This window comes from Crocuta crocuta, unplaced genomic scaffold, assembly GCF_008692635.1.
Source record: "Crocuta crocuta isolate KB4526 unplaced genomic scaffold, BGI_CrCroc_1.0 scaffold187, whole genome shotgun sequence".
Taxonomy (NCBI): Eukaryota; Metazoa; Chordata; class Mammalia; order Carnivora; family Hyaenidae; genus Crocuta; species Crocuta crocuta.
Window position 1 is genome coordinate 530,213 of NW_027532196.1, and position 12,721 is coordinate 542,933.

The 12,721-nt window shown below is 35.5% G+C and overlaps 1 protein-coding gene across 1 annotated transcript in view; it reads right to left on the reverse strand.

The window, feature by feature from the left end:
- Nucleotides 1-12,721, reverse strand: part of LOC144242559 (ADP-ribose glycohydrolase MACROD2-like) — a 1,445,873-nt gene that overhangs the window by 271,783 nt on the left and 1,161,369 nt on the right. The window contains exon 5 of the mRNA XM_077777528.1: nt 1,833-1,954. Within this exon, the coding sequence (XP_077633654.1) occupies nt 1,833-1,954 (122 nt within the window). The remainder of the gene's footprint in view (nt 1-1,832; nt 1,955-12,721) is intronic.

The window sequence follows — 12,721 nt, forward strand, 5'->3', positions numbered from 1 at the left end:
AGGGAGGGAAGGAGGGAGGGAGGGAGGGAGGGAAGGAGGGAAGGAGGAAGGAAAGGAGGAAGGGAGGAAGGAAAATGGATTTGTGTGTGTGAATAAGAGACAAGACATTTGATAGAAACTCCATTCAACTATCCCATAACATGTGATTAATTTAGCTGGACATTTTGCTTCACACTTTGCAAATATTTTCCACCTCCAGTTTTATTTACTAATATTAAAGTAACTTTAGTTTAACACCACCTGCAAATTTAGCACCAAGGAAGATGTAGTTAACCCCTCAAAATCATCATCCAAGATATTAAGATAACCTAATTCCAATCCCAGGATGATTAGAATAGTGCTTTAGTCCATCTGTGGGTCATCTGATTAATGTCAATTTAACTCAGTCTATAATTCTCCCACCTCTTACCTAATAGTAGCAAGTAGTAATATAACAGCAGATATGGTTGTTTTAAGATCATTACAGTTAGGGATATTTCTTTTTCCTATTACAATGATGGGTATTGTTTTTACACTATTTCTAGTGGGCTGGCATCTTCTTATTTTCTACTGTCTTTTAAAAAAGGGTCATGAGAGATGCCGGTGAATTCATTAGCCAATTCTCTTCAGGTTTCAACATCTATATTTGCCAGGCTAAAAACTTCTCTACATATCCATTTTTCCAAGCTCTTCAGCCCCCGCCTTTTTAATCAATAAGTCATATTGACAAAATTTTAATTATTCCCTAAATGTGCATGCACACCTGTTTTGATTTTCCTTATTTTGCTGTAAAGAACAAAATCTACTGGTTCAGTAGTTTGCTTTGCTTCATTCTCTTTGAACTTTAGCTTTTTCCTCTAAGACAGAGGGGTCTTAATTACTGATTCATTTTTAAAGAAAAAAATTAAAAATGAAAGAAGAATTAAATAAAATACTCATCTCTGTTAATAATTATGTAAAGTTTTAAAAGCCATCTAATTAGCTTGCAAAAAAGTTCTGTTATTTTAAGCAAACACCAATGTACATTGAAAAAGATATTTCAAAATTATAATCATGCATGAAAAGTCCAGCGACTATCCCATGTTATCTAAATGTGTCTGACTCTCAATGCTCCTTCATGCAAGTAATAAAGCCTTCACTTTTGTGACCCCCTAAGCAATGCTGATCCATTCAGCCTGCTAGGATGTCAACTTTTTAACTGTTTTCCTGTCCCATAATTTCACCAAGGTTATAATTTATATGAAAAGATCCCAGGGATTCTGCCCAAATTAATTTACTACTGGGTATTTACACTCTCGTTTTTCTCATACTTTTATTTTCCTGGTGTAATTGAGATGTAATAAACGTAGGGTATGTTGCAAAAGAAAAGCAGGTGAACAAATACTTCCAAATCCAGCTCAAAGAGACTTCCTTTCATCCCAGCCTGCTGGTAAGGAAATAGATTAGACCCACATTTTTTTGAACTCTGTCTGAATGAATGAAGCTTAGAAGGGAAGCGGCATACCCAAGTACAGACTATCAGTTTAAGAAGAGCCAAACAGATTTAAAAAGCAGCAAATTTCAAGTTGAAATGCAAACACACACACTTTCTTCAAAAGCTAATGGCACAATGGATGCAAGAAAGTAGATGAGATGGCTCCGGTTGTGCTATCCTGCTGTATTAAATCCTAAAACATCGCCGACAATTAAGCAAATGTTTAGGGCACACAAAAGAGTAACCACATCACTTACTGAGAAACTTAACCTTAGTTTTCCAAATTTTAGAAATGGTTCGCTACTGTCAATTTTGGACAAGATTGATTTCTCAAATATAAAGGCTGAAAAGAATAAGAAATAAACATAAAAGTACTTACAACTGATCGGATATTATTTTCCTTCACCAGCTTCAGAGATGATTTATAGCAATTCGCAAGGTCTTCCTTGTGGGAACCATTAATATGGCCTCTCGCTATTGGTCCGACAGTATGGATGACATCTGCACATGCAAAAGGAAGAAGAAATAGCATAAACAAGGTGTTTTTCACTTTCCATATAATTGGTGCTTTATTTATTTTAGATATTTTTTTGGAGCTGGAGCAAGTTAAGAAATATTGATGATGCAAATGCTTCTCCGGCAAAACATTTTATACAGCACAGCCTCTTCCTTAGGCAATTGCCCAGGAAGGTGATAACTGTGAAAGGGGATCCCCTACCAGTAAATTATTCCATCATTATTGGTCAGATCCAAGTGAGGCAGATTATAATACAAGATGTGAATAATTGGCACCCTGGCAAACGACAAATCCGTGGTGGGAAATAAACTGAGAAGTAATTGCCTGAAAAATGAGCATTCTGAATTGACATGGGAAGAGCCAATGCTATACATCACTTTCCTTATAAATAAGACAACAGTTTCAGGCATTGTACACAATAAAAAAGTGCAAGTTTCTGAAAATGTGCCAAGATAATTTATAACAATCAGTGATAACCATAAAAAGAACTTTTAAACCATAACTTTCAAATATTGCTACCAATTTTAAAGTACAACCTACCAACCCTCACATATATAAGGTATGCTAGGGATAACACTCCCTAGTAATTACCTAGCTTCTAATTTTTACTATATTAAAACTTTCAAAATCTAACCTATACTTTTAAGCCTTTATTTTTAAAACACAGAATTAGATATTTTTTTTGCACATAAACCAGTCATTGTTGTATTTTTCAAATATCTACACATGAACAAATTTTTACATTTAGGAACATAATGAAATAGAACTGTTTTGGTTTTAAAGTCAATAAGGGTCATAAGAAAGAATTAAAATTATAATCCAAGTTACTTGAATGCCTAATAATGTCTGCTTTCCAGTCTTATCTGTTAATCAGGATCATTAGCCCATTTTGCTGATGTAAGTAGCAACAACTAATCACCCTTGATCAGAAAGACAAATTTTGTCTAGTATTACTGGAAAAATATAATGAAATGAAATAATTTTCTTTGGTTAATCAGTACCACTTAATTTCAACAACAATGACAAGATAAAGACACATTACAAAAGTTAGACTAGTTTTAAATTGCACAGGACATTTCACTAGCAAATAAGTCACTAAAGGTAAAACCTTTGTTCTTTGCCTGCTAAATACTGAGTATATTACTTGATGTTTGAGAAAATCCCCCAAATGTTGATTTCAACTTTTAACTCTGAAACAGTATTTAAACCCTTGTCAAATAATATTAAAGATGATATCTTGTGATCAGAATAGTGAGTTCTTGAAGATATTCTTTCACAGGCAAACCTGGCTTTAAAGTGAGAACCATTATAATATAGGCGAGGACAGAGGAAGATTAGGTTACAGTCAGGAAAACAGACAAACAAAAAAAAACTAGCACACAGTGATAACTTTTTTTTGTAATAAGAGTAACAATTAAGAGTTGTATATATTGAAGCAATACAAGTTTTGTACCATATGTCATGAATTTTTATGTAAATATTTCACATTAGCTTCCATTTTGCAGTAAATGCTAGATGAAGAAGGGAGGCTGTATTTAGCTTTACTTTGCTTTCCCCTTTGTGACTACTTGTTTGTGCCCAGCTATGATATTCTACTTCTCCTAATGAATCCAAAGGGAGAAAAGCTGTAGAGAAACAACACAGGATTCTAGACAACAGCATTTCCCAAAGGTGGGGTACAGTGAGATGTGGGTTTAAAGGTCAAATAAATTTGGGAGTCACTGGGTGAAATTGTGTCAAAATATCTACCTTAGTGCAGGACTTTTAGGACACTTAGTATGCTACAGTGGATTGTGAGTCTCCATGAGAGAAATACAGAACGGAATACATTTGACTCTTGAAAACTATGTTTTACAAGAGGGTCTCAAGGGAAAAAATTATTTTTGGGAAATGTGGTGCCAGGGAAACTCTGGCACCCTCACTGCCATTACTGAAGGTCAAGTCTGTGTTTTTTTTCTTCCCCTCCTTCACCATTACCTTTATATATCAAATACTTAATACATAAAGGAGCAACAGGATATGACCTTCGTTTCCTTATTTTATGGGTGGAAAGGGTCAAGAATGAGTGCCTCTAATCTGGGATCATAAAGATGTGTCTACATGAGCTAAGTAAAAATGGGGATTAGGGGCATTAACGTGAAGGGGAAAGAGAGAGAGAGAGAGACCATAAAAGGAGGAAATAGTGACATTTTACAGAACTCTTTTTCTTTGCTTTTTTTCTTTAGACATCATTATCCACATAACAAATGGAATTTATGAAAAAATATTTCTTCCATTTTTTCAGTTCTCTATTTAATTTAAAAATCTGAGGACAAGTAGCCAATCAATGAGCCTCCTCCTCAACATCAAAATATTGATCTCTCTATTTTATGCTCTATATTAAACTTACAACATCCAAGATCAAGTGCTATTATCGACAAACATGATGACCTCTCAGATCCACAAAGCTGGAGGCGAATCAATGTGAGGCTCAAAAGTAAATTTCCTTCATTATTTTAACTGTTCATAGCACTTAGGAGTGACTCTTCTACACTGACAAGTTCCTCTTTTCCTATTAAAACTCAGTCAAGAGGTCATCTTTCCAATTCTAGCTCCAGCCCTGAGTTGCCGAATGCCACAGATGAAGGCTTTTCATTGGTCCTTGCCTTGGATTCCTTATCCATAAAACAAATAAGCTGCTCAGATGATCTCTGTGGTTTCTTCTGTGGTGTGTGACATCATTAATATTTGACTTTGTACTGGAACCAGATGGAGTATAGAATATCTGGGCAGTCACAAGAAACCTTAAACAACTAACTTGCTAGCTTTGTGAGTATTAAGAATCCTGTTTAAATATCAAAAATATTACAGACTACCCTTTCAGGATAGTAGTTTCCAAATCCATTGATTGAAGACAAGTTAGAGACAAAGAGCTATTATAATGTCAATGATGCTTTGCATTAATTTACATTTTATTAAAGACAATAGCATCTTCACAGTGGACACATATATGTGAGATATATGAATTCAATCCATAGACAATGCTTTCACTTGTACACGAATACGTGGATCCCTTGGTATAAATAAGATCATGTAAACAGAAAAGTTTAATTTGATTTCTAGTGCATGCAGGGGCTCAATTACTACCACCACCAACACCAACACCACCATTCAAGACATCTTGAACACAGGCAGGAATGACAGTCACCATCTCTGCTCTGACGTGGAAAGCATAAGATCTAATTATAAGGCAAAAGCCCCAGATCCGTCACTAATCAGCTGCATAACCTCAGACAAGTCACTCTTCTCTTTGTGTTTCCCTCTCCAAAACTAAAAGGAGTTGAATAAGATGGCCTCTAAGATTCTTTGTTGCTCTCATATGTAATTCCTCTTCTGTTTGCCTATTAAGAATTGATTTATAGATTCTAAGTAGTTTAATTCATTCTTACCCAAATAAATGAGCACCAGTCATGGTTCAAGTTTCTTAAACATGCTTATCCAACTAAAGTACAAATTGGTCCCATTTCCTGAGACAGTGTTTTAAACATTTCAATCAAAATTATAAATGTAGATTCCTTTTGATCCAATAAATATATTTCTAGGAAGATATCATGTACAATATGCTTACTCATATGCAAAAAGGCATGTATTCAGGTCATTCACTGCAACTCTTTGTATAAGAGGCAAAGATTGGAAACAATTTGAATATTCATCAATAGGGACTAGTAAAATAATTGTATATTTATACGATGAAATATTATGCTTCTGTGAAAAAAGCAATGATTGTATTATATGTGTATATGAAAATATATCCAAATGTATTACTGAGTTAAAAATATGCAAAAAATATAATTAGTATGCTACCATTACTGTAAAAATATCCCACAGGTGAAGGGAAGAATACATGTTTCCTTTAGCTAAACCTGCATAAAATATCTCTGCTAGCATTAACAAGCAATTAATAACAATGGTTCCCTACCAGTAGTGATAAAAACTGCAGAGATGGAGGCAAATATGAGAAGGAGAATTTTCAATGTTTACTTGTTATATCTTTTTTTACATTCAAGTTATATGAATGCGTTACTTATTCAACAATTAAATAGGCATTAAAACAAAGGTTATACGGTTTATTAAACCATGTTCCTGGATCCCATCTACCATATCAGTACAACATACAAAGAGTGTTACTGTGCTTTATAAAGATGATCATACATCACTAAAAATATGAAAGCACTCTTAAATTAATAACATACAACTCCAAGGGATTTGACATCTTTCTTAGTTTGCACTCTCAATAATCTCTTTATATAATTATATTCAGAAAAAAGTAGGGTTTAAACACTGGACAAAAGGGCACTTTTCTCCTATATGTCTAATATCTATCTTTAAGTTTCACTACAATTTTAATATGCAAAGTGAATTCCAGATACTTTGCAGTGAAAATGTAGTACAGGGATATACATCTCAGATATCTCAGTAACTAAAGAATTTTAAATAGTCAAGAATTTTTAGAAATGAAAAGGACAATACCGAAAATTTAATCTATTTTTCCTTGTTCAGGGAACGAGAGAGGCAGAATAATACACAGACATGTGGGGAGATACAGTATCACAATGATAATCTGATTATAAATAAAGTTTCCCTAAGGTGACTTAGGGAAATGGCATACATCTGTATATGTAAAAGTTAACATTTTTATCATGGATCCCATTACTTTAACCTCTTAGTTTGGTTAACTATAACCTAAAAACAAAACAAACCAAAACCAAGCCAAAATAACAATAAAAACCCTAAAACAAACAAACAAATAAGAACTACCCCAAAACATGGTGGCTTAAGACAGTAACAACCATCTTATCATTTCTCTTGATTTTTCTGGGTGAGAAATTCTGAAAGGGCTCAGCCAGGGCATCTGGTGTAGGGTGTCTCACAGGGCTATAGTCAGCCCATGGCTGGCAGCGGAACATTGGGGGCTATGGCAGCTAAGAGCTAGACTAACATCTCTCCCTCTTCATGTAGTCTCAAGGACTCTCCATATAGGATAGCTTGAGTTGCCTCACAACATAGCAGATGGATTGCTCACATGACAGCTCAGCATTCCAAAAGCAAGTGTACCAGAGGTGGAAGCTATGTCATCCTTTTTAAACCAACCTTGGGAGTCACACAGAATCACTACTACTATCCCTGTTCATTGCAAGCACCACATAATCCCACCTGTTTCAAGTGGAGACACATGTGGTAGGAGTAACAGAGTTTATGAACTTATCTTAAAATGGCCACATCACAAGACTTCCCTGGACACTTGGACCTTATTTTGGTTAGCATGTTTCTAAAAAGTTTTATGGTAGATATATTAGAAAGTAGAGAAAAACCCAATATGATTAAATCTACTTCCAAGCAGCTATTATAGAAAACAGTACAGAGTTTCCTCAAGAAAATTAAAAGTAGAACTACTATATGACCCAGAAATTCTGCTATGGAGTATTTATTTGAAGGAAATGAAAACATAAGCTGAAAAGACAATTGTACCCTCATGTTCATTGCACCATTCTTGACAATAGCCAAGACATGGAAACAATCTAAGTGTCCAAAAATAGATGAATGGATAAAGAAAATGTGATATGTATCTATGTATATATGTACATATATATATATGATATTATTCAGCCATAAAAAAAGAAAAAAAATATCCTGCCATTTTCAACAACATGGATGGACCTTGGGAGTCTATTGCTAAGTGAAATAAGTCAGAGAAACAACCACCATGTAATTTCACTTTTTTAAATGAATATTTATTTTTGAGAGTACACATGGGAGAGTGGCAGAGAGAGGGGGACAAAGGGTCTGAAGCAGGCTCTGCACTGACAGTAGCGAGCCTGATGTGGGGCTCAAATTCATGAACTGAGAGATCATGACCTGAGCTGAAGTCAAATGTTCAACTGACTGAGGTACTCAGGTGCCACTGTAATATCACTTTTATGTAGAATCTAAGGACAACAACAACAAACCCAAGCTCATAAAAACAAAAACATATTGGTGGCCCCCAGAGTTAGAGCTTGGATGAAGGGGGTCAAAAAGTGCAAACTTCCAGGTACAAAATAAACAAGTCCTGGGGATGTAATGTACAGCACTGTGATTGTAGTTTGTAATACTATATTGCATATTTTAAAGTAGCTAAGAGAGTAAATCTTAAAAGTTTTCATCATAAAAAAGTCTATTCTAGTATTTTCTCAGATCTATTATCTTAATAAGTCAACTGCTGATTTAATAAAAGTCAAAGCTAGAGAATGATTGGGATATGAGATTGATACATTTATTAATTGTAAATACAATCTAATTTGGAGATCACAGTCTATTGTAGCTTCTATGTAGAACTTCCTGTCCCAGCACTAGTTTAGTTAATTCTTCTGTGCTAAAATCTGGCAGGAGGTTCTGAGCAAAGGAAAGAGAAGGAATGGCTGTTACAGAATCAGCATCATATCTCCCTGTGAGCAATAAAGGAAATGCTATTTCTCTGAAATACCCAGCTTCTCATTCAAGAAAGGAAATGCAGCCTTCACGCATTTGAAGTCCTTTCTTATACAGGTGAGGAAAGCCTAAAAAACAGCAAAGCAATTTGTACATTTAATCAACATTTCAAATGCAAGCCCTTGAAGAGGTATGGAAAATGAGATGGCAGGCCCTTTTGTGCTTTATCAGACTACTGTGTGGCAAGACAAATGAAAGCTGTTTTCGCTCATCTATTTCAGAAATCAATCAGTCTATAAATCACCTCTTTTGTTTTGAAGATATAACCACCACCTTGCATTCCCCCACCTCATTTTATACTGGGAAATTAGTTTGACTATATAGAAGAGGGGAATAGGATAGGTTTTCTTTGAAAGGGGTGCGGGGGAGAGCACACTTTCATTTCCAAAAGTGTAAATTGAAAAATGTGTGATTGGAATGCCAAATAAGTATTGAAAGCAGTAGAATTATTTACAAAGACTCAATCAGATTTATCCTTGGCAAAAAAGAAAAGAAAAAGAAAAAAATTCAGCAAAAATATTCTGTGAAAAAATATTAGCATAATGAATTTTAAAACAAATGAGAGAGCACATATAGTTTGCTCTCATCCTTTTCCATTTGAGAAGTGACTGTGCTACATTCAAACTGTTAATGAACAGTCAGACCAGTGTAGAATCAATTACATGTTGCTTTCATTCACTCCACTCTTGTATTCATAAGCATAATCAGTCCATCTAACAGACTGCATAATGATGCTGTGCCCTGTCAATCATATTCAAATTGCATGAATTTTAAGGAGAAAACCAATGCACAGAATTAAATTGATTTTCTTTTCTAAAGATACAACCACATATCCAAGCACTAAAGGTACTATTTGTAAATCTTATTGGCCAATTTATATGATAAGCACCAACAATCTATGACCTGAAACAGCACACTTGAAGTTCAGTAAATGGGAAATTGAATTACCACCTGATAGCATTACAAAGTAAATGCTGCCTTTTCTCTCCATATAGGTCAATGTTTTCATATATACATTTTCAAAGCTTGTTTTTGTTATATTTCAAGAAACAATCAATTGTCCATAAGATGTTCCTTTTCAATCTGCAACAGATAAGAGTTAGAATGTACTTCAACTATCCTCCTTCAGGTTTCTAAGTTTGGATTATTCTCTCATACACTTCTTCAGCTTCATGATGGATTTCTTTCTGTGTCCAGAAGGACTACAGTCATCCAGCACTTTGCATGAGTTTGGGACTAACTACCACTAGCAGTGTTATTTTCTAGTCCATTATCTTTTGAGTCTGTGAGTTAACTATTTCTTTTCACTGTTTTTAGTTACAAAGAGCTTTGGTTTACCTCTCTTAGCCTCCTTGGGGCTATATGGTTCCCTCAATAAGATGTCTGTGATGGGACATCTGGGTGGTTCAGTTAGTTAAGCGTCCAACTTTGGCGTAGGTCAGGATCTCGCAGCCTGTGAGTTTGAGCCTGAGATCAGGCTCTGAGCCGTTAGCTCAGAGCCTGGAGCTTGCTTTGGATTCTGTGTCTCCCTCTCTCTCTGCCCCTTCCTCATTCATGCTCTCTTTCTCTCAAAAATAAATAAACATTAAAAAAATTAAAAAGGGGCACGTGGGTGGCTCAGTCGGTTAAGCGTCCGACATCGGCTCAGGTCATGATCTCATGGTTTGTGGGTTCGAGCCCTGTGTTGGGCTCTGTGCTGACAGCTAGCTCAGAGCCTGGAGCCTGCTTCAGATTCTGTATCTCCCTCTCTCTGACCCTCCCCTGCTCATGCTGTGTGTGTATCTCTCTCTCTCTCAGAAAAAAAATAAAAATAAAAATATTAAAAAATAAGATGTTCGTGTCTAAGATAAAATACACAGTAGCTAAACAACTTTTGCATTTTGCAGCTGAAAAAGGCATACAGAATGAACTGTCAAAGATTGAATGAATACACCCAGGTCAGGTTGAAGTTTGCTCCTATTTTTACATGAAAATGTGGTGGTGTTGCCATGTTTTGGACATCATGTGCTGACACTATATTTCATGCTTCATTGACTTTAAAGTTGTGAGGTTTTAAGCTTAAATTGTGAGGCTTAAATTATCAAACATTATTTGAGCAATTTCCACTAAAATGTTATCCTATATATTTAAAAAATAAATAAATAAAAGAAAGAAGGAAGGAAGAGGCAAAGCTCATCTTTAATTGTTTATTAGCTCTCCCTCTTCTCCCAAAATTCTCTTTATGGTTGATCTTGCTGATGAGGCTGTCTCCTGTTTCAACTGGATCCCTATACATAAGGGTCCATTTTCAATAACAGAGATTGAAATTTGTGTAAAAGGGATATCCTGTGGCCATCCATTTATAGAATCTTTGAGATTCCACAGGGTATTGGGGGCATCTGCATTACAATAGTGTTATTTCCAACAGAGAGGGGTCTCAGAAAGTCTGTGGGAAGCTGAATTATCTGCAAAATTCCAACATTTCACATCATTTTAGAATGAACCAAAAAAGAACACATCTTAGAAGGAAGTGAGTCAAATACATGGCATTTCTAATGCTTCAGTAGCAGGGGTGAGAGGAGGTGGAGGTCCAGATAGACAATATGACTTTTTCAAGGCAGATAATAATAAGGTCTTTATTCCGGTTTGAGAGATGTGCAATTTGCAGCCTTTTCAGAGAGAGATGCAAAACCAGCACTTAATTTTTTTTTTTTTTTTTTNTAAAAATAAGTGAATGTTAGTCATCCCCCCACCACTCCTTACCCCCCGACTATAGGGTAATTCTACAAATGCAGAATCTAGGCTAGGACAAAAGTGTGTGGTGGGGTCAATGTCAGGATACACAGCTGATGCTGTGGTTGAATGTGCTTGCTTGTCATTGGCCTTCCTTTATAGCTCCCTTACCATCATGAGCCTGGACAAAAAAGATTCTTCTACAATCATTCACTCAGTCATTACTTTTGTCTTTTATTCAACAAATAAATATTCATTGAGAATCCACCGTGTGCCAGATACATAGGGCAATCGCCCCATTCGCTCCAACAAAACAGGTCTTATGATTTCCTGACTCCAGACCTTTCTTGTGTCAGGAGAGCCCCCACCCTCATTTTTGCCTTTCATAATCCCTCCCAGTCCATAAAACTCAAAGAGAATTGATTTTCATTGAAGATTTGACCCATGAACACTACTACATGAACTAATTTTGAACTTATTTCTTCTCTCATGGTCTCCAATATCACTTATGTTTTACCATTTAAATGATTTTTCACATCAACATTTCTGCACACACAGCTAATAAGATTCCAACAGTTAGAGCTCTTTAATAATACAACATTCTTCTAGAGGAGGCAGGGCATTTCCTGTCAGGGGAGACAACCAAATATGATTGTATGTGCTACATGATTCTTTCTAATTCTGCTGCACTATGATTCTGTGTTCCCTGTCTTCATGTAGAGACTCCCTGCTTCCACTGCAGGAAACATGACAAATCTATGCCTGAGTTTCCCACAAAGCCAAGAATTCTATGGGAACAGTTGCTTAATGGATCATTAGTGAACTTCTGGGTGATTAAATAAAAGTTGGCTTGATATAATCAATCTAATCAGAGATGATATACTGGAATAGAGAAAACAATGAGGTAGAATAGCCAGTCTAGACAGAGCGAACGATGGAATGTAGTTATATTGGTTCATATCATTCAACATGCATTTTTTATAGAGCTGAGAATATGTTTCCTCACAGAAAGACTCAGCATTGCCTGATCAAAAATTTCCTAATAAGTGCACAACAGCTGATAAAAGACTCTTAATACCATCACACTCCAACAAAAGCTATGAGATTTTTTCCCAAAGACTTTCAGTAGGAAAAAAAAATGTGTGGCGACTCCTTTGCCTTTTTTTGCAAGAGATAATTAAATAAATGCATTTTTAAAATGTGTCACTTCCCTCATCTGCATATCGCTCATTTTAGAATAAATTTGCTTTGTTCTAGAGATTGCTTTTGGCTCTCAAATCACAAAATGGAAAATGATAGATTCTCTACATACTTTCTCAAAAATTATGAAGCATTGTTCATATTTCTTTAAAAAGTGACATCTGTGTATAATGAACCTACTTCTCCATCAAAATAAACCAGGCTTATTTTCTCTCTGAAGCCAGCACATTCAGAAGAGAGCTCCAGACTATATGTGTTCTGTACATTTACACTCTCATTTTGGTTAGACTCTAATGGTATATACATGCATGCCAGACTCTACACTTAATTTT